We start from the raw sequence: 23,456 nt of genomic DNA, 5'->3' as shown, positions 1-23,456 counted from the left end.
CCAACTCTGCCAGAGAACTTTTCCCCTCTAAACTAACACTGGCAGCTGAGGGGCAGCCAGCCTGCGGTCCAAATAATCACTGTGTTTCTTTTTAATAAGAGTTTGGACCTGCTTCAAGCCTAGTGCTAAAATTAGATATTTTACTAGCTTTTTAATTTTTCAGTTCAAAGTCTAGAAGTTTTGAGAAACCACATAAACCACTACTGAAGGTTTCCGTCTGGACCACGGTTCTGAGTTCAAGACATCCAACAGAAGCTGTTTTGCATTCTGCAGGAAGCCAGATGAGCACAGCTCAAAGAGGCAAAAGTGTTACACTTCTCATCAGTTTCATGGTGCTAATATGGAGAATACAGTTCTACTTTTTACAAAAGCCAAGGGAAGGATGAATACCTAGACACAGAGTTTTGGCTATAATCACAGTGCATGGTAGTTTAGATGTGCCTTTTCTAAGAGACCCCTCTCTAGAGGACACAAATGATTCCAAAGACATAAACAACATGCCAGCCTGACTGATGTGATTCATTGCTGCCTTTCTTTGATGAGATCACCATATGCTATTGCAGAGCAGAAGAAGCCTCAGTGCCTGAGCCTGAATTTTATGGTTCAAGAATCACCTATGTTTTCATTCAGGAAATTTATAGTCTTTGCTAGCCCTAAACTACAAGAAACATCAGTCACACATTGCAACCTTTCCAGCAAACACAGCTCCACATGTACTACTTCAGATTTTTCCAGTGCAGTTTTTTTCCAGTATTTTCTGGTTCTGTCATTTTGGAAGTAGACATAGGAAAAAGGTTAAAAGTCAACTCAGGCAAGCTGCATCAATAATTTAAGTTCAAATTTTCTTGAAATAAGTAGCTGTTTCAGAGTACCAACTCATATCACTTAAGACTATGTGCTTAAAAACATTTGGCTTAGAAAAATTACCTTTAATAACTTTCCACCAGTGTGCCCTAGAGAAGGGTTTCTACAGGATTCAAAAGGCAACACTGCTTCAGTAAGTGCTCTACCCTTTCAGTCATTCCATTTTACTTTTCTCATCAAATATGTTAACATGCCTTTAAACCACTGCAGAGGCCCTCCTGAAATTTTTATACTTTTTTTTTTTAATATGTTGTTTTTTCTTTACTTATACTTCCAGTTTCTGATTATGTTTCAGGGTCAAGAAGAACCACATGAGGAAAATAAAATTTTAAAGAGAGAGATAGGTGAGGTCATAATCCATAATAACTTTTTTTCCCTCTTTTAATAATAATTTACCTACCTGATAGGTTGATATGCTCAATCACTCACTTACTTTTTGAGTTTTATAAGTATTTAATATTTTCTTTTTCACTAGCAGTTAATCACTTAGTGTAAATGACACTGCATGCTCATCAATTACCAATATATTGCTTTATTTCTTGGTAGCAAATTAAGGCTTTATAGTGAGATTTGTACAGTACAGGCCAAATTTAAACATTAGAAACTTGAAAAACCATGTAGCACTACTCACTCAATTCAACATAGCCAGAAAAGTAGCTTAATTTTTTTAATAAACAATTAAATGTTACTAGTGAGGCCTTGTATTTCATGAGTGCAAATGGCTCAAAATCCCAACATCCTCAGGGCTCAACACTTAAATTCCTTGAGGCCATTTTTAGATAAAGGATAAACAGAGAGAATGGCTGGCTCAGAGAGAATGGCTGTATTACTTGCCAGAGAAGAATCTCTTATTTTAGAAATATGGAAAGGAAAGCCAGAATGAAATTAACTGTCCAAGGTTATATTCATATTAGTCACTGACCAGTAACAGTAGCAATAACAAATTCATTTTCCATGGCCCTCTTTGCCTTAGTATAACTTAATTTCTAATTCAGAGCTGATGCCATCCCGTATATTAAAAAATCCAAAATTGGAGGAACTTATCTAAGTTACAGGAATTTTTGCAGCAGTAGGACAAGTTCCCTCTCCAGGGACATGTCCAAACCATTGCACTATTTTTTTTTTTTTTTAATTGAGAGACCATTGTTATAAGTATTTCCTCAGCAGTTACGTGTTTTTCTTGGGCATACTGATTTTCACTTCATACCACTGATTTTATTAGTGTTGTCTGGTGATGATGGAACTAATGCTTATGAAAACCAGACACAGAGCTTCCCTTCTTATGAGACACTTTCAGTGTTTGAACTGAACATATGAATTCACCTGTCAGTCAGGCACAGGGGGCCTGCCTGAAAATATCATCACCTCTCACGTGTCTGGCTTTCAGATCTGAGCATTACATGTGAAAATGCAGAGGAACAGTTGCCAGAAAACTGTGATGAAAGTAACCATGAATCAACCACAATCTTTGGGGAAGGAGCCAACGAGATGGGGGACTTCTAAAACACTCCAGCTCATACAAGAGCAAGAGTGACCATGAGAGTACCAGGAGCTCCCAGTGTCACAGAGCAACTCTGCTGTTTAATTCTTTGTTGAACGCAGCTGTATCTCCAGTCTAAGGGAACACAGAGCCAAAGTCTCAAAAAATCTAAATCTAATGTGAATAACACTCCAAGCCCCTCTGTCCCCAGGGGTGTTATCTAACATCAGGCTAATGTCTTTGAAGTCTTGAGATCAGCCTCTATCCTTTGAACTGAAGGCCACAGAAAAGAGTCAGGTTTCCAAGTGTATTAAGGCACATACTAACTTGACCTAAACGCAAGTCCCTGGTTTGCTCAGGGAACATCCACTGCAGTGGTGCCACAGCTGCTGAAAAGGTACAGCAAAGGGACAAAGCCAGACTTCCTGGTGACAGCCATGCAGCACAGCAATTGGGACTGCCCTGTGCAAGCTGCTCCACAATGCCTCAGAGCCTCTCTACTGTCCTACAGTACTATCTCAGCTTGTTGCAGAATTACAGCAGCTTCTCAGGCTGGTTTGCTGGCTTTTCCTTTTGCCAGGCCACCAGTATCTTATTTGTTCTCCTTCACTCAGCTCAATACATCACCGCTTGTCAGAGCCAGAAGTCCCTATCTACTACCAGAGGATGGTACTACACATGTTGGAGAGGACAAATTTAGAAATGAAGGCAAGTAGCGATGATGCACAAGTGACCTGGAGGTGGGCTTCCCAAGAGAATCCATGCATGGGCACAGTCTCCAGATTCACTCTGCAGAAGTGCTCAGCAATGGCCAGCAGGTCTTATTGTGCTTCAAATGAGAATGTTTAAGAACATTACCCAGTATTTCCTGAGGGGTTAAAATGGATGACTATCAAACATATTGGAAAAAGTTGGGGAACACAGACACAATATTGCATAGTCAGCTTCATGAGCACAGCTAGAATTCAGATGTATTTGACACAGCTTAGTAGCATTTCCAAAGGAGGGATTATGTGCTATTTCCTTTGGAGGCAGCTACTGTAGCCTGGGACAAGATCATGGCTCTTATGGAAATGACACCCCACCGGGGACACTGAGCACTCATTGCTTTTGCATTAAAGTGGCCTCTCCACAGAGACCCACGGCACCTTAAAAAGTGATCATACAAAAAGCAAACAAAACAGTCTTCTAGAAAACCCCTCACCCATTAGGTACAAGAAAAACTGACTCCCGTGAGCGACAAAAAAGACAGCATTACTGAATATGGGAGCGTGTGTTTATACATCAGTGTTTTTAATACTGCATTGCAATGACAGGTGTGGGGCGTCCCTTCAGAAGAAAGCAGGGTTGGTGTGCTCTATAATACAGCGCTTGCAATGTCGTTTAACAAATCGCAGAGCATCCACAGAGACTTCGCAGTCCTGCACGTTCAACATCTGCAGGTCAAAACAGTTGGCAGCTACAATCTGCAGGCCCTGCCCAGTGATGCTCTCACAGGATTTCAGGCTCAGGCGCTTTAGGTTGAAGCAGTTGAGGGCTAGAAACTCCAGGCCGGTGTCTGAGACCAGGGGGCACTTGCCGATGTCTAGTGATTTGAGTTTTGTGCAATTTTTGGCGAGGTACTCCACGCCATGGTCCGTGATGCCCTCGCAGCCCCGCGCATTGAGGTAGCGCAGCTTGCTGCAGTATTTGGCTATGTATCGGATGCCCACGTCCGTGATGCGGCCACAGTGAGCGATGCTCAGGTATCGGAGACGTGACTCCAGCTTGGCGATCTCCCGCATGCCGAAGTCGCTGACGAAGCGGCAGTCGCTCACGCTCAGTTCCTTGATGGATGTGCAGTAAATCATCAGGTAGCGCAGACCCTCGTCGGTGATGCGGACGCAGCGGCGCAGGTACAGGTGGGTCAGCTGAGTGCAGTGGGCGGCAATGGTGTGCAGTCCTTCGTCCTCCAGGACGAAGCAGTCTGTCATGTCCAAGTAGCGGATGGAGATCTGCTTCCCGTGCAAGGGAGACAGCTTGATGGAGGCTTCGCGAGTCAAACTGATGCACGTTACTTTGGAGCAGCCTAAGTGGAAAAACACAGTGAGTTTAAGCAAGCAGTAAAAACAAAGCACACAGCAAGAGCAGAAAGGCGGGCGTGGAATGGTGTGCCAGATGTGATGAAGGTATCCTCATGTTGCAAGAGTGGAATCACTCTGACCGACTGCTCTGATTTGCTGCGCTGAGTCCCCACACCAGAGGAAACAATAAACTCTACTGGAGTCAGTGAGGTTACTTTGAGATTGTGAGCCCTGGAAAGCAACTGACTGATTTTGTCCATATCTCACATGTAAAATGGTGGTCCTGGATCTGTCTGGGGACAGCCGGTGATCTGTTACTGTAATATAAACCCAGTGACAGTTAGAGTAAAGGATACTATATGACAACCAATGCAGTTTTTTGATCAATTTCGTTGCTGACTGGCTGAATTTGCAAACCAACATCAGAGGCTCTTTCACCATCCAAACTCATTATAGAAAACACAACCCCGCTCCCTTTCCCCTCCTCCCCTGCCCCAAGCATTTGGAGAACAGATGTGAATCCAGCCCCAAGCCTGCAATGGGGGAAGGATGCAAAACTATGGCCCAACTGTGTGCTTGCAGAAGGGTGGAGAATTGGATAACCTAAGGAGAATGGAGAAAATTGGTAGGAGCCAACAGACTGATAAGGGCATGTGAGGACATGGACAGACAAAGAAAAGGATTGTGTCCAATGAGAAAGTCTGGCCATGAATGGAGGTAACTAGACTGGAGGAGAAAAAACAGACCTTGCAAGGAAAGACAAAGAACTAGATTAAAGGGAAAAATACACACAGACTTTCCCCATTTTTAACCTCCACTCATTGCATAGTGGAGAGTGAAAGCTTTTTTTGGAAAGTGTGGTTTCTGCTGCACTGCAAACTGGCAGTCTTGGGCTTCTTAGGGAAATTCTTAAACTCTGCCAAGTTCAGCTGGGCACTTTGCATTAGCATAGCTAGAAACAGCTGCAAGAAATGAGAGTCTGCCCATTAGTGATTAAGGCCCAACAGTTTTAGCCATAAATGGCTACTCAGAGAATTTCTGCAGGCTATGCTCAAAGAGGTGCCCCCAGGTAGAAAGAAAAAGACCTTTTCTGTATTGCTGGAACACTGGCGAAGCAGTATGAAGTGATAGAACAGTATGAAGTATAAAAAGTGATGACCTTAGAGCTCCATGTATCAGAAACTCTGCAAAATACTGTAGTGTGGAATTAAAGAGCATGATGATGTATGGAGACTGCCTCAAAAACTTACATGACCCAAAGCTATACCACTACCTATTAGAGGTTGTCATTTAGAGGCTTAGTGGAAGGTATGAATATGCTTCAGTTCTTAAAAGCAAAAATATCACTAGAGATAACCATGAGGACTCACACAAATGCTGTAAAAAAGTGTGGGATATGCACTTGAAACTCTTTGCCACCTGCAACTACACTTCTACATTCATAATTTAAATTTATGCTGGATTTTAAATTTGGATTTTAAATTTAGTTGAACAGATGCAAATTTTACCTTAGGCCTCACACAATTAAATGAGCAAATTGCCCACAGATCATGCAGAAGAAAGACCTGGAAGTAAAACACTCAGCTCAACAAACATCTTAAAACTGAATGCTATTTTCTCTTCAGACTATTTCAGATACATCTATGCTCTGAAGCAATCTCTGTGAATATTTTTGCCTTGAGGTAAGTACTATATACACACTCAGTAACACAAATGATTTTTTTAAAGGGAAGCAGAAGAATACTAATGGTATAAAAAATTCACCTCTAGTATATTCTTTGAAGTAGGTGATACAAAATGCATGAAAAGAGTTTCATGGAAGAAGCTGGCACCTAGGCAGAGTTCTGCTGCACCTGATGCAGCTGCTACTGTTGGATTTGGCTGAGGAGGTTGCTGGATTAAGAAGTCAGTCTGGATATTTTATATTCTGACCAGAATTCAAATTTAAATCCAGCTTAATGAAAATGGTGCATCCACAAGGCCAAGGAGAACATTCTGTCTGCTGAGAGTCCAATAAGTTTTAATGACCGTAATTAGAAAGTGAATGGGTCAGAAGTCTCTCAGTAGGGCTGGAGTCACATACATCATGGTTTTGTCAAGCTCAGCACTGCCATGTCGAGTTACTTTGGCTACACTGTAAAACATTTCATGGGAAGGATATTCGAAACAGTTTCATCAGAAAAATGAGTCCATGCTGATACAGAACTGACTGGTTTTTAGGCAAAATGACACATTCCTGGGTCCACAACAATTTTTCTGTCCTAAATAATACAAAGTGTAAAAATTAAGCTCTTGTGACAGGATTTTCCATAAAGTATAACTGTTTTCTAAAAGGGAGGAGGAATTTCCAAACAGACCGAAAAACATATTGGCTAGAGTGTTAGATAATAACTTGCAATCAAGATTAACCCACTTCTAGCAATATCTCAGACCTGCCCACAAAGCGGATGCTGACAGTGACAGAACTTACATAGGGGAAAGCTCCTAAAGCTAATACAAACATCTGGTTTTGACATTAAAGATTTTGGTAAGCTTTTGCTGCCAAGTAGCCATCCAAAGGGGAAAAGGATTCAACTAGATGTACAACTGTGAACTGGGATTTAATTAACTAGCAACTAGCATCACCCTCCAACACACACCCCCACATCCTCTTGCTCAGTATGGAACCAAACCAGTGAAACACTTCAGTCCTGAGAATTCCTTGAGCATGTAGGTGCAAGCCTTGTCCTCATAACTACAGAGTGAAGAATGGGAAAATGGAATCATCTTTCCAAAACATCCTCCAAAATTACCCACATCAGAATGAAAAAAGTGGACTCAAAACACGAGCTGGGAGACTGAATATCCTCGATTCCTATGGTACATGAAGCAAAAAGTGTATCTGAACCCAAACACCCTGACTTCTGAGCATGTTCAAAAGCAGGATTTTCCCCTCATGTGCTCTAAATAGAAAGAACAACTTAGGAAAAAAAGAAATTAAAATTACTTTCCTATCTCATTGATGAGACAAAATTGAAGGAAGATAGGAATTTTATTCAACCCCTGCACACTTTATACCAAACTGATGAGCTCTTAGGCACAGACACTACCTTCTGGGTCTGAGAGTAAGAGGGTTTGGAAAACCACAAATAAAGATAGACTCCAAAAGAACCTATTTCAAGACCTGGTATCATCTTTTCCTTTCCCCTGCCTTTGAAAAAGTCACCTTTGTTCTACAGCACATCCATAAATGAGAACTGTGGACCTGTCAAAGCATTTTCAACCACCTACAAGCACCCAGGTACACTCAGGCCGTGAGCTTCAAAGCTCTAGGTCTAAATCACACAGGTGCATACATTTTTTCCTGGCACTGGAGATACTTCAACCTGAATGTGTGATTAGCAATCCAGAACTAACGTCAGTGTGTACCAACAAGTTATTCATATACAAGGTCACTATGAATAGACTCCTGTGGAGTTCCATAGACTCCTTATAAACTTGTGGTTTCAGAAAGCAATCACAAAAAGGGCATAATTCTGATTTATTGATGATTTGTTTTGATGCCTTCCATGACATTCTGCCATCCTAGGAATGAGGTGAGAGAGTTGGATAAATCAGCTTTAAAAAAATTAAAAAGGCAGAGAAAAGAATGCATACACCAGATAGGTAGCCTTGGAAAAAGCATCTGGTACCAATGACTTGATAGCACCACTTTCTGTGCCCTGTTGTTTAATCCCCTGTCTTCATCTTTCTTGTTGCCATTGGTACCTCTGCAATGGCAAACCTGGTTCAGCTGATTTATGATGGCATTAGACTGATAACAGATGAGATCACAAAGTAAATGCTGAGCAGCAAATTTACTTCAGTGCTCTGCTTAGCTGCATCCTTTCCATTAAGTCCCAACCTATTTGCAGAGAGGAAATTCTGTGCAGCTGACCTTGGGAAAAAACATCTTGTTTCCCCAGAGCTGGGTTGTAGAAAATTGTCTAAAACATTTCTGCTGAACTAAACAGCTGCAATAGCAGCTTAAAAAGAAAAAAGGGAAGAAAAGAGAAAAAAAGTTCAATCTGGCTAAGTCTTGTTAAAATAGCAATGGAAACAAGGGGACCTTGAAGTTTAGCTAGGGATGACAACAGATATTAATACCCAGAAAAAAAGCCTAGCACTTATTCTGAGCTCCTTCTCAAGTCACTTAGCAGATTACAGATGTATTCATTACCTATATATAACCTACATATATATGTGTGTATATGTAGATTATATATAAGTAATGAATATAACATCATGGATATAATATATATATTAACATCATGGATATAATATATATATAATGAATATATAATCTAGATATACATGTGTGTGAAAAAGATAAAACAAATTTTGCTGAAGTAACTAGGCTTCACCACATGACGTAGCACTGACTGCAGTGTGGGCCCTTCTGTGGGTGCTTTGTGCAAGAATCTGTAATATCTCCTTGTACCATTTGAACAGGCCATCTCTGCTAGCTCACTTCCTTTGGAAGAGGCCTGGCCTCTCCAGAGGTGCTGCTGGCATTAGGGGCACTGAGATTTTAGTGGTGCCTGTCTCACAGGTGCTCTGTTAGGAGATAAGCATTCCTACTTCAAAAGACAACACAGAAAGAACAAGTATGCAGTTATGGAGTTTGACAAACATCAAAAGCACCTGTATTGGAACATTCCCTCTTACCTGACACATCCAGGTGTTCCAGGTTTGGGCACAGTGACACGACATCAAAGACTGCCTCATTGGAGATGTTGTAACAGCCAGACACCTCCAGCCTCCGCAGTTCTGGACAGCACTGGGCAATGGTGTAGAGTCCTCTGTCTGTGAGCCGCCTGCAGCCACTAACAATTACTGTCTCCAACATGAGACATACGTTGGGAGTATCCTGACAAAGCCTCCGGGTCAGCACTTTGAGAGCCCTGTCTACGTTGATTGTCTCGCCAGTCAGGCGAATTGTCCTCCAAAGCCGCGGGTCCCAGGCCAGGTTGTACCAGCGGCGGCACACGCGGGCACAGCGGCACAGCTGGTTGGTGGGCAGGAAGGAGAAGATCTGGATCATGGAGTGGTCAGGCAGCCGGTCTATGTTGGCCTGCTCCTTCTGGTGCTTGGATGCCAGCCGGATGAGAGGATGGGTGAGACGGGTGGGAGGTGGCGAATGGACCATGGCAACAGTTTCCCCAGTGACTGAGGATGAAGACGTCGACGAACCTCTGCCATTTTGGAACCCAGGGGAATTCGGTGGAAATATTAATGCTGGGCTGGGTGTGCTGAGCGTTCGCATGCTCAGGTCGGAATCTGGAAGATAGAACACACAATTTCAATGAGCACTGGACAACCACAGAGCTCTGCACAGCACAGCACCCTGCTAGTCCCAAAGTCCACAAACCCCAAAGTCCATCGTACTCCATTTGCTAATGGAGTACGATGGACTTTGGGGTTTGTTGGGGGTTAAGCAGTCACTTCTACCAGTCAGAGTGAGAAAACGTATTTCAAAAGCCATGTGTGCAAAGGAGATGATGCAGTTCTGAGTCCTGAAGAGGAGACAGCAGTGGAAGGATTTTTTAAAATCCAAGAATTTTTATTCTTTATACTCTTAATTAAACACTGAATTGAATTATTATGTTTGAGTCACAGGCTTTTCTTTTTGGCAGAAAGTAACTGTCCATAACCTTGACACAGCTGTGAGCTCTTAGGGGCAGAGAATGCTGTGGTCCTTCATCTCTCAGCTCCTTCAGGCATTCAGCAGGAGGCCAAAAAAGAGCTCACAAGGCAAATGCTGCTTCCTTCACCAGATCTGGGCAGACGGGAAAAGCTCAACTCCATACACTTATTTTCAATGTGTCATCAGAGAAGTTAATTTCTCAGTCAAGAAAACTGAAACTCAGAAGTTCATCCAAGAGCCAGTGACTAGCTCTTCATGTGCACACAGAAAACACTCCTTTCAAATGGACTAAAGTGAACTTCAGATGGGAAAAAAATAAAAAAAGCCCAGAAAAGTAACTAATGAAGAAACAGCATGCCTGGAAACTTGTTGGAGAATTGTTATACAATATTTACACACTTATTGCTAGAGCTATTTGTCACACTGGAAGCAGTCAACTCAACTCCCCAAAACAATTTGCTACTTCTTTACCTTCTTTAGTTTGTTTTAGTTACCAGAATCAGGCACAAAAATTGAGATTTTTTTTTTGCTACTAAGAAAGGTTACCTTTGCTGTAAGGTTATGTCAACTGTTTTCCCTGTGTGCTGACACTGCCTACAAGTAATTTCCACTCCTGCTCCCAGTTTCTCCAAGCAAACCAAGTAAAAGACTGGAAGACAACTAAGATACAGCTTTGATAGTCAAGCAAATGCCATGGGCAATACATTAAGAGACTCTGAGGATATTTTAGCAGTATGCTACACAAGATACAACCAGTGTATGAGAAATGCATGCTGCTGCTGAGCACATTCCCTCCACCACAGTACCGATCTCCACAGAAATTTTTTTATAAAGGAAAGCACCACCCAGAAATGAATACAGTAACCACAATTTAGTGACCAGCAGAATAACAAATTTCACAGACAAACAATGTTTGTAGAGGACCAAGCTTTTCTCCACATCACATCTCCTGCTGTCACATCAATGTTCAGGCTTTTCAGGGAAGTGTACAAAGGCAGCCCCTTAAGTAACACTGACTCTGCAGCTGTGTGACTGTGACAGCACACATAAGGGCTAAGCAAGATACAGCCAGAAATGCATTCAACGAACACATCCACACCTGGATTTGGGCAGAGTTTTTAAATTAAGTACATTTTTGGTGAATTTGATCATTGCAGACAAACTTCCCCGTCAAGCTTTTATTTAGCCCAGCACAGGCCTGCTCTGATCTCACTACCCACAACAACAGCAACCACAGGCCTGTATTTTCACAGTATGCCTGCGAGCAAAAGAGTCACAAATGTTTAGCTGAAGAACCCAAGACACAAAGTCCAATGGCTTGATCAAGATCACCTAATTGAGTTGCAGAGACATCAAAATCATCATCTGACACCATGGAGAAAAAAACCTATACTACCCAGCTCCTTCCCTCTTGCTCTTCTGCATCTTGTTTAACTTAAAAATTCACTGTTTCAGCAAATGAAAAGAAGGAACATTTTCACCCAGGTTTCTGAGTCCGTGCTATGGCTATGTGGTACTAACACAGAGATTTGTGTATTTATGAGCAAGAACAGTATATTCATGCTGAGTGGGTTTTGCAGACACTCTGCTCCCTTTGTGACCTCCAAATACCCCCCGGCAGATTTTGCAAATAATTGCACCGAAGAGTGCTATTTGGTAAGCATCTGGTATATGCTGGTATTTTAAAAATGAGATTTACAGCTGGAGAGAAAAAACCAACCAGCAGCAGCCAGGCTTCTGCAGACAAGCACTGACTCCACAGGCCTCTTAGGCAACAGTCTCTGAGATTAATTTTTGCAAGGACTTACCATATGTTTGACCTCCCTCACATTATCACCAAAACCAGTGACAATGCCTGAAGCTAAACATGTGCAGAATATGTGGAAAAGCCTTTACTTTTTGCTCCTTTTCCGAGATTTTAATACAAAAATGTTTCTAATATAAAAGAATATACACTTTTTTCCAAGTGCTGGATGTACCTTCTACTATTACATGTATATGATAGTGTCAATTCCTTTTGTTTTACTTTTTCAATTGCTTTGGGCCTTTTCCTTGATTGATTGTTGGTTGTTTGTTTTACACAAACCAGAATGAAAAGGAAATCAAAATTATATAAATTAAAAAAACACAGAAGAAAAACTTGTTTCTATTCCACAAGTTAGAATTAAAACCAAAAGCAAAAAGTTTAAATCATTAACATCTGATTTAAACAATTTTTAGTCCTGTGGGATTGACTACCTTCTGTAAAAGACAGCATATTTGGAAAACATGCATTTTTAATTGGTTATCGCTAAAAACACCTTAAAATTGCGGTAGGGTCTTCGTTAGTTCCACAGTCTTCATTAGTTTCCATTTCTGCTTAAGCATAAAAAAGCTCTTCATGCTCCATGATTCTCCCCCCTTCCCCTGTGAGCAACGGTCCAAGCTAATACGGCTAATCTCCACTGCTTTTGGATCAGAAGTGGCATTCCTTCATCACTCCTGGGCACTGTGAATAATCAATACCTTAGACATTCTGGGTGTGTAATGAATTACTAATATATGTTTTTTAACTTAGACTTTGAGCTAAAAAAGGCCTGACCTTCTGTTTTATGTGTATGCTCTGTGCTTTGTGCTCTCTTAATTCTCTCATTAGTATAGCAGTTCCAGATGTGCATCCTGTATTTCTGTTCCCTTCAATCCTGAAGGTGCATCATGTAAAACTTGCTCCCTCCATCCTCAGGGCATGGACTTCCAGACAGACACATACACATGCAGCCTGCCTTCCCCCGACAAAGTATTGTGGAAAAAGACCATAGTGGTGTCACTGTGTTTAAAAAAGTGAGTTGTGAGCTCATTACAGCTCTGCTGAGCTCATAATGCAATATGCTCTCAGACAGGAAATTTGCTGGTATCTCAGCTGAACTCCACACAGAGGCATTCCTGCTTACTGTTCACTGTACACCCCTAAGGGGAAACAAAAAAAAGAAAAAAAAATAGCAGGTGAGTCCAAGAGCCTTATTGCCAGGAAAAACTTGGAAAGCTTTTTGCTAGCATTCAAAACTTCAGCAAAACACTTGGTCTACTGTACATTTTCCAGACTTTTCTAATGTTGTTGGGAGGGGCTTCCTGTAGCACTATCTCAACCTTTAGGAGTTTCCTTAGAATTTTGTTCTTCACCATTTCCTGAGTGCTAGCCAACAGGCCAGGGCAGTCTGAGAAAGAGCAACCTAATGACCATGTAACATTAATAAACACAACCCTACAAGTACAAATGAAGTTGCTGATTACAGTTCTCAATACACACACATGTCCTATACAAGCATTTATCTTGTAAACTCAATTGTTTACAAGCCTGAAATGTGACTTTAATTTTGGTGATCTTAGAAAGTAAAAGCAAACTAGAAAGCAGCCCTGCGCTTCCCTCCCTACAACCTCTTTTGCCCCTTTGCCTCCAATCTTCTGTGCAAGATACCTTTTATAAAGGCTTTGATCAAGATCTGAAAATTGTTTGTTGATGTAGGACAAAATTTCTTAACAATCTTTAAAGAAATCTCAGAAGATGCGTGCCAGAAACAGAACATAAAAGTTGACACAGAGGGAGAAAATGCACTAGAGTCAGTTTTCTTATTCCACTAGGAATCTGGTTTATTTCAAAGGATTTTTCTCCCCATTTTGTTTCCCAATTAATAGATACATATGGGAACAAAAAACCTTTAAATATACAAGATTTATGCCAAGATCTAACCTCCATACTTTCTGGCATCGGCAATAATATGATTTCAGAACCAGAGAGAGAAAACAATGTTGTATTTCCATTACTCCAGCAATGCACACTAACATGGGACACTTGATGTCCAGATCCCAGCATGAACTTTTTAAGATTGAACCATTTTCCATGATTAAGGCATGACTCCATTCATTCACACCTTCCACTATGGTATTGTGAATGTCTTTTGTGAAATGAATGCTATACTGAGTTCTTCAAGCTAAAAAAATGAAAATGAAAATTTTGCAAATATCAGTCAAACTTCAGATTCTTATCTGACAACTGAAAAAGATCCGCCGTGATGATCTCCTGTCACCACTAACATTTTTAGCAACACTAAGGCAACAAATAAACAAAACTGTGCTCAAGCTCTGAAAAAGTCAATATAGCTGAGAAAAATAAAAAGCAATTGTCATTTTTGTAAACATTAATGTGCGCAAGAAACATTCACACAGCGTGCCAAAACCTCCCTGACTCAGCATCTCTTCAATAAGTGTTGTGTAGATATTACATTGTTTATTAAGTGCAATGTGGGTATAGACTTCACATTTTTACCACAATACCATCAACCTCGGGCATGCCGAGTAAATACTCCTTTTACAGAGACTGGGAAAATGGGAACTTAATGGTTGCAGCAGCTACAACCAATGATGCAAAGGGGAACAGAGGTTTCTACAGGGGATACAAGGTGGGCTGATTCAAGAAGAGACTTGTGAATTTGACAGACAGATTTCAAATACGGCTGTGTGCCCTTAGATGAGAATAGGAAAAGGACTTAGCTAGGACATCAGGCTACAACGCAGCCATTTTCTTTCCAAGGCCTTGGGTAGAGACAAAGTTCCAGAAAAAGTGCTACCTACAAAAAATAAAGAGCATCTTCCACATCACAAACATCCTCAGGCATTTTTCTCAGGATAAGTTACCCTAATGACCTTGGTTCCTCCCAGTCCCTGGAGGCTGGGAGGAACTGGAGAGTCTGAGATAGCAAAGAGGCAGCTGGAACAAAACTCACATGCAAACTTGTGTGGGGCTGCAGCGGTCAAGAATGCCAGAAGGAAAGCGTTGCCCAGTGGAGATAGCTACATGATTTTGCAGCCTTTTACAATGAAGAACATACAGAATGAATTGGATGAGCTCTCTCATATCTCTCCAAGAACACTAAGTACACCTAAACCATCACTGATGTGCATGTCTGCCCTGTTTTTAACTGCTAGGGGCAGCTATTACTCAGCTCACTGAGGTGCCTGTTCCAGTGTTGTCACTGTATCAAGTTTCTAACTTTTTCTTCTTATTTGAAGAACCTTCTTCATATAAGAAGCTGTTTCTTGCCCCTCTCCTTGTGCTTGTGAAGAGAGGTCTTCACTCCCCCTGTAAGGATTTCTTACATTCATTTGCCTTTCTTTTTATTAGTCATGTTACTAATATTTCCAGATTCCCCTGTCTTTTCCTTTATGTTTTCTCCTACCTTTGTTTTTCTCTTAAAATGCAATGCGCTGAACTAAGCACCGCACACCACCCAACCTCACCAGCAGTGGTGAAAGTGGAATCTTTTGCACCCATATTTCATGGAAACCACATTTTCAACCCTCCAGATTTCAACAGTCCCAAAAGGCTGATGTATTTTCACTATGTGACTCAAGATATTGCTGGGATTCCCATGTGCCATACAGCACCTAGAGATTTATTTTCCTCACCTGTGTTTATAGAATCCATTCATCTTCCCTACAACTGTCTCCTACTTTTTCAAGAGTATTTTGAGCACTGAGCAATCTTCTCAGAGTGTATTAGTTTTCAGTTTTCCAAATACCTTGCAGCTCCAGGGCCATACATTTTAACCCATTTCTCTAGATGTTGGTAATTTTGTGTCTCAATTCAATTGAAGAAGATGGTTCCGAGAGAGAAATGGAAAGTCTGGCAACCTGCTCACAAATATTGTAAGCCATTGCAGATGAGACCAGCTCACCTGGTCAGAGCATGGTGCTGGTAACACCAAGGTTGTGGGTTCAATCCCTTTTTCGGCCATTCACTCAAGAGCTGGACTCAATGGTCCCTTCCAAATCAGCATATTCTGTGATTTCTAAAAGGTTCCTCCTGAAACATCATCACAGCTGACAAATACTCAGAGTGATATTCCCCTTCAGTGCCTACCTTATCTTATCATGATTTTGTTTACTCCGTATTTTACCAGTTTGTTTCCAATACACACATGCAAAAGTCCAACTAAACCTGAGAAGGCTTACAGCTATTGCTTCCCTCTCACCAGACAATTTATTTTTGCCAAACCAGAAAATTACATGGAAAACTGAGGTCAATGGTACAACAACACTTTGGCAAAGGTGAAAACTATTTTTTTATCCTGTGAGATCTTGTCAGTCATGCAATTCTCATTTTAAGAGCAAAGGCCTGTGGCAGATCTTGTTTTGTCAGTGTAAGAATAAGCAACCTCGGAACTCACAAAGTAATCACATCCACATGGTCTTGGAAGGAACAGTTCTACAGAACTTGAAATAACCTTTCATGGTTTTAAAAAACCTCCTTTAGAATGAAATAAGAAACTTTACCTATTATATAAGACTAGAGGCATTGTGGAAGAGGGATATGTTAACTAAAATCTGTAGCCATATCATAGCAGTTTCTATGTGACACTTTACACCTTGGATTATACTGGTGTAGCTTCCCTGTGATGTTAAGATCCAGTTTTCTTTAGCCTATAAACTCCTCTACACACATTTGGAGACCTGATTTTGCATTCCTGACATACTCAAAAGAGATGCTTAAAGAGCACTGCAAGTGAAGTAATAATTATAGTTTTATTAAGCAAATAATTCTTCCTTACAATGTATTTGCGGAAAGCTGGAACTAATTTCCCCCATACTGACTTTGTCCCCTGCCACTTGGCAGGAATTCATTTTATCCCCATATTTTTGAACGAAGCTAAAAATACAAAGACTGAGGGTGAGGAAAAGTAAAAAAGTAATTCACTATTAATTTAGGAAGTCAAAGCATCTTAATTTAGCCTTCAGTACCACTGATGATCACCACATCAGCTCTGAGAAAAGGGTTTCACAGTGCAGCATTGCGGGGAATTACACAGAGATGGATTGGAAGATGCATTTTTTCCATGTTCAGTAAATATGTATCCCAAAATGAATTCCACACACGCTTAAGTACAAGCTCTGCTTAAATCCTTCAGTCAGATGCTCTCCCAATTCTTTATGGTATGCCAGAGAGCTCCTTCAGCTGAGCTAGTTCATATTTACATTAGCAAGGAGTGCAGCCCAGAAAGAGGAGTTCTGTGGAGCAAAACTAATATTGTTGAAAACCCAACATCCACAGGCCTGGGAAGTGGCTCTTATTTTTTTTGCCAATATTTAATTTAATCCCCAACCCTGAATGATCAGTAGGGGTTGCCTTTGGTGCTTTAGGTGTACTGCCAGAACATATTTTTTGGCTTTAGTTTGTCCTGAGTGTAACTGGGTTCATATACCTTGTGGTGGTTACTAAAACAGAGTAAGAAGGAGAGGCATTTCAAAAGCAAGCTTTACTTGAACAAAAATGCTAATGTAGATAAACTCACTGGTCAGAAGAATCCCCTGTCTACCTCCTCCAAACCATGAGTAATCATCTCCCATCCTATTCCATACCACTCTGAGGAGAGGCATCCTGTGCCCTGCTGGATTTTCATGGCTGGATTATCAATGGACCAGACACACTGCATTTCATCAGTCCCCATTTTCAGGATTATCACACCTATGAGGATCCAAGCTGTCCAATGCATTGCTCTGAAATGTGCAAACCAAATGTAGTTAAAACAAAAATAATAATTTTACTTATTATTGTTGAAGATGCTTATTTATAAGCATCTTCAACATACTTCAATATGAAGGTTTAAATAAGACAACAAAAAGATAGCAAGTTTGCTTAGTTTCAAATCATACTAAAAATCCTGCCATCATCTCTCTCATCTCCTGGTAAGTTTGACAGTCTTAATTAACCCAGGAACCCCATCCTGGTGAATACAAAAAACCTTCCCAATTTATCCAGAGAATGCCTTGTTTCAGCGAAACAGTCTTACAACTATAACCTGCCTTTTCTTTAAGTTACTCTAACATGCTCCAAGGTCAAAATTTTGTCAGGTAAAACATTTTTCCACCTGACTAGACAACATCTACATTACTACATTACTCTGTTCCACTTTTTAAATCCATTGTTCCTTTACTTTTCATTTAATACCAAGTTTAAATAAATGTAGAGAGTTTAAATAAATGTAGAGAGGATGCACACTGCTTCATAGTGGCTCTCAAGCTACACACATATGGCCAGAACCAGTCATTTAGAATAACACTGAGATGGGACAAACAGATCCTACTCTATCTTTGAATGACAAGCACTCAATTTGCGTTGATGCAAATATATCTTTGCAGTTTATATAGAAAACTGGAACAACTGCTTAATGGCTCCCAACTTCAAAATGCAGAAATCCAGTCAGCTGCTCCAGGCTATTGTAGCTGTCCTGCTATGTCACCTTTCAAAAATGGGAGAATTTGGAATAAAATCTCTATCAGTTTACATTATCACAAAACTTCAAGACAAGTTGTTGTAATAAATTTATGGAAGAGAAATATTTTCAAAATCTCTAGTTCACATGGATAAAAACCATGGGGAACTACATAACTCTAAAGTGTAGTTCTGGTAGATGTGTGTGACTCTAAGTGCAGAATAATTTACAAAGCAGAGGAATGTTTATCTCTGGCAAAAGCTGACAATATAATCACTTTGTTGTGTAATCAAGAGGACTTGCATCCAGTTGGTAGCAAATGCTGCAGTAGACAAATAATTCCCCCAAGAATGGCTGTTTCCAGCATATTCACCATAAACAAATTATTTGTGTAAAAGAACATTGTCTCATAATGAACTGTTGGCATTTTAAAAGCATGCAGCTCTCAGAAATTACTGACTGTCAGATTAACAGGGGATCCAGGATTTGACCTTCAAAATTGGAGAAAAAAATGGGAAGCTGTATACTAAACAGAAGAATAAATGGTAATGAGAGATTTAAAGCCATAATATTGTGCTTCTCTCCTATCATCAAGTTTAGATCACAGAATCATAGAAGGTTCATGAGTTTAAAAAGACTTTAAAGATCATCTAGATCCAATCCTCCTGTTGTGGGAGGGAAAACCTCTACTACGACAGATTACTCGGAGCTCCATCCAACCTGGCTTTGAACACTTCCAGGGATGGGACATCTATGACTTCTCTGGGCAACCTGTTCTATTGCCTCACTACCCTGATAGTAAAGAATTTCTTCCATATATGTAATCTAAACCTACTCTTTTGTCACTTTAAAGCCATTTCCTCTTGTCCTGTCTCTACATGCTCTTGTAAATGGTCTCTCCAGATGCTAATGATGCATTAAATTAATGTTATTTAGAATACTACAAATATGCTTCCTAAAATAAATTCAGGCTTTGAAAACATAGTCTTTGCTGATAATTTGGAAAAGATAAACCTGCAAATTATGGGACAGAGTTGTACACAGCACAAGAGGCCTCTAGATTAAAAATAAGAAAAAAAAAACCCTCAAAACCCAATTGGTAAAGCCAATCCCAACTCAGCTTGGTTCAGCCCGGGTTGTTACAGATTGTCCACGAGATACCTGCAAATGCCTGCTTGGTGTCCCAGCTGATGAGTCATGTGTCACAGCAGTAGACACATTCCTCTAACTGCTGAACTACCAGTAAGGGAGTGATAATGAAACAGCAACAAAAAATGCTGCCAACAGGCAGCATAACCTTCACCTAAAAAAACTGCTTAATAACTTACCATGCTATTGCTCACTCCAGGCTGAGTTTGGTGAGCTCGTTTCAGTCTCATAGGAGAATTAGTCTGAGGCAGCAACAGTTTTCCTGACTTTAGAAATGAGATGTGTTTACTCCCAGACTACTGCTTTTGCAGACTAGGAGCCCTGCCTGCATCCATCTGTAGGATGCCCACGAATTACAGAAATTCAGTGGAACTGTGCAAAGTGTAACTAAAGGCTGACCTGCAGCACCTGCTCCTGATCAGCTCAGATCCATTTACACCTCAGTTTTCAAAGTTTATTTTCTTTTCCAAGAATAAGATTCCTTCAAAAGCACCTGCTAGTATCCTGGCAAGTGCTCTCATGTTTTGAGGGCAAATACCTTGTTTCTAGGGTTGCATCCCTTCTCACACATGGCCAAACTGAGAAAAACAAAGCTGGTCTCCAGGGCTTTTTGAAGGAATGCTAGAAAACCTCACTTAATCCACATTTTTGCATTTCTTACAAACCCACAGTGTTGCCACTACATGTACAGACAAAGAAATGCATTCAGCAAAGAGCTGGCCAAAGTCAATTCCCCAACAAATCACCTTTGGGAGCTGGGTGAGAGGAACATTCTGGAGAGGATGAAAGCAAACATAGGCCTCCAAAGCAGAAACACACAACACCAGCTCAATCTAACTTATCCAGCATCTCTTCAACAAAAATATGTAAACTGAAGCTTTTTCATAATAAACACGTCACGTTATGAGAGCCCTGGAGTGACAGTGAGCAGTCTCCTCTTGTTACAAACACACACAACACACACACACAACAATGCACTGAGCAAGCACGCAGTGCTTACTCAGAACCACAGGGATTAAAATTTTGTTTATGGGAAATTTGGGAGTTAAGCTGGGAAGGAGACATGGCCACTGGCAGCTTTCTTCTACTAGAAAAATGTAACTGGCTCAAGCCCAACTGCACTAAGTTACATGGATTCCTGACCACCAGTGTGAAGCAGTCCCAGACTGTGTCAAAACAGATGGTACTTATGACTGCAAAAGCATTCAGAGGGCATTAGCCACCCTCTGAAACTCAGCCCTGTCATCTGAGGTCCCAATTGCTGTGTCTATGACTTGTGCTGTATAATTTGCAGATTGTTATTTATATGCAACAGCATATGGCACTCTGACATTTGAGGAGTATCAGATATACATACATGCAAGTAAATCAAGAATTCAGCAGTCAGTATTTATGGCAACTTCAATAACTTCCCAGTCTGCTGAACACCACAATAAATAACTGCTTTATTGTGCAGAAAACATGAACTGACTGTAATTATTCCTTTTCAATTCACTGTGATTTCAATTTACTAAAATGAGATAAACAAAATTATTCACTGACTCTTTTAACGTCACTTTGATTTCATTAACTCAAAATCAATGTGCAAAAAAAAGAAAATGTGATGTTAATGTCTACACACAATTGCTGAGTTATTATTCAAAGCAAGAACTCTAGCACTATCCAAATCTTTCAGTCTGTTTCATGTTAACCTAAGCTAATTATTTAAAACATCATCACTAGCTCTACATGGAATGTTACATTTATCCTCAGATTTATTATCACCTGGTTATAGCAGTATCTCAGGAAGCAGACTCAAATACAGGACAGCAGAAAAAGCAGCGCTTGGAATCAAGAAATATTAGACATCTTGAAAACATAAGAAGAAGATGAAGAGAAAAGCCCTTATCTTCACAGAGTCCAAGGAAAATGGGAACCTGCCAGAGTGGTCTAATGAATCTTTATATACACCTGATGGGAAGGTTGACATGAGTCCCTTCTAAATATAATTATTCTGTGTTTACCAATTCAATTGAATTTTACAATGCTCCTCTTTTTGAGGCCTTGCACAGAAGAACAAACCCTGCCTAATTAAAGCAAATCAAACCCTTGTGAAAATGTCATAATAAATGTGCTAATTCCCAAACTCTGAGTGGAAAGGTTAAGTGATCTTGACCTGTGCAGCTGCAGATCTAAAAGGATATGCTAATATGTACCATGACGTCCAATGTATGTAGTTAGAGGAGGGAGGTGATGGAAAGGTTACTCTACTTGCAGAGCCATGTAAGAAGGAGCAGTAGCCAAGTTTGACTAAGACACAACAGGGTTAACAAGGGTTAGAAATTTTGACACAGTACACAAATAGATTGAGGCATAGGTTGAGTGGGTTAGGATTGACATCTAGAGCTTACTCAGAAGCAGAAAAAAAAACAGACAAAAAAAAAAAAAAAAACAAAACAAACCAAAAAAAAACCCCCAAAAAATCCCCAAAATACAACAATAGAGGAATTAATCTAAGAAGAAAATTCTGCTCTAAGATGTTATTTACACAGGATGACTCAAGAGCTTTCCCACCCTTTATCATCAATCAGCACTGATTTGTTAGCCATCCTGGTCTTTCTAAAACAGGGAAGTAAAACTCTTACTGAAACAATTTGTCAGGGAGGTGAAAAATGAAGGAGAAACTGATGCTTATTTTCATCATTGGCACGGATACACATTTGGGGCTGAGAAGCAATGCCCTTGCTACAGCTTTTTCAAAGTTGTTTCAGTACACACTTTTGCAGATTTTTTACTCTGCTTATAAAATACAGACTATTCTCCATTTTGAGAAGAAAGAGGATGAAGTTCACTGCAATGCACATGATCCACAGGAGCATATTAAATCCTACTCATGTGGACTCTGAGAAGTGCCCTGAACTTCAGTGAAATTCCTCAATGTTTTTTTTTCCTCGCAGTACAGTGGATATACCAAAGATCCTTGTAACTTACAACTTGAGTTAGAGACTCAGCATTCACCGGCCTAATTTCTGAGACTCCTGAGCAGCACACTCCACTGCCAGTCTTCCTCCTTGCTGTAGAAAAAATAGTATGTCCTCTCCTTTTGATAGAGTTGAGGTTACGGATTTCTTGGTGGGATGCACTATACTAAGCTTGGAGACAAGGACTACCAGAACTACTAAATTGGTACTGAAATCCTAGTAAATTCACCCTCAGACCACCTCCAGTTGAACTGATGCTTATCCTTATAAGACCCGCTTAAGAACCGAGGCTGATGGACACAAAGCACAAGGGAAAGTTATAATCTTACAGAGAGAGAAAACTCTCTCTGTAAGTGAGAGTGTCCAACTGCTGCACTACCATTATTTTTAAGGAGTGATGACAACACTGTGTTTACAGGATGTGTGATGTAAATCAAGGCAGATGTAATGAGGCTCAGCTTCTAGAATAGACATTTAACACTCTGCTATAGTTCCACTAGGTACTGAGGCTTCAGGTGGAAAAATTATAGTAATGACTTACTTCATCATCTCCCTCCTAATTGCACAAGACTTCAAGCAGAACACTACTGCAAACAAAAACAATTTATAAAAATGTATTCCTAGCATTCTTCAGTATAATTTGGAAACATGGAACACGGCCAATAAAGAGAGATCACAAAGTCACATTTAAAAGCTTTTAATGAGAAGGTAAAAATAATTTTTATTAGGAAACATTTGGAAGCATGTAGTGACTTCACATTTTCCAGCTCACTGAATTTACAAGTGAAGAGGTTGATGCTGTAGTACCTGGATGACAAGTAGTCCCTAGGATGTGCAGAGTACCAGAGGCTACTGTAAGTTCAGAGCAGCCAGCATCTCACAGGATCACAACTCCCCTCATTACACACTAAAACTGAAACACTGCCAGGTTACTTCACTTTCTTCTCTTCTATTTGTGGCAAAGAGACTTTTATAACATCAGTAATTGGCTGGAAAGTATTGCCCTCATTTCATCATACTAAGTTACTT

The 23,456-nt window shown here is 40.4% G+C and overlaps 1 protein-coding gene across 3 annotated transcripts in view; it reads right to left on the bottom strand.

Moving 5' to 3' along the window:
- Positions 1–1,380: 1,380 nt before the first annotated feature.
- Positions 1,381–23,456, bottom strand: part of FBXL7 (F-box and leucine rich repeat protein 7) — a 173,556-nt gene continuing 151,480 nt past the window's right edge. Inside the window, exons 1-4 of one of the 3 annotated variants that reach the window (XM_068197036.1) lie at positions 10,952–11,135; positions 10,619–10,732; positions 9,094–9,705; positions 1,381–4,412 (exon numbers count right to left, since the gene is read on the bottom strand). In XM_068197036.1, the coding sequence (XP_068053137.1) occupies positions 3,676–4,412; positions 9,094–9,691 (1,335 nt within the window). In that variant the 5' untranslated portion in view covers positions 9,692–9,705; positions 10,619–10,732; positions 10,952–11,135 and the 3' untranslated portion in view covers positions 1,381–3,675. Of the gene's footprint in view, positions 4,413–9,093; positions 9,706–10,618; positions 10,733–10,951; positions 11,136–23,456 lie in introns of those variants that run through there. The other 2 variants (XM_068197025.1, XM_068197018.1) reach the window with 2 other exon arrangements.

The sequence above is a fragment of the Anomalospiza imberbis genome, chromosome 1 (assembly GCF_031753505.1).
Source record: "Anomalospiza imberbis isolate Cuckoo-Finch-1a 21T00152 chromosome 1, ASM3175350v1, whole genome shotgun sequence".
Lineage (NCBI taxonomy): Eukaryota > Metazoa > Chordata > Aves > Passeriformes > Viduidae > Anomalospiza > Anomalospiza imberbis.
This window is presented reverse-complemented; position numbering and strand designations above follow the sequence as displayed.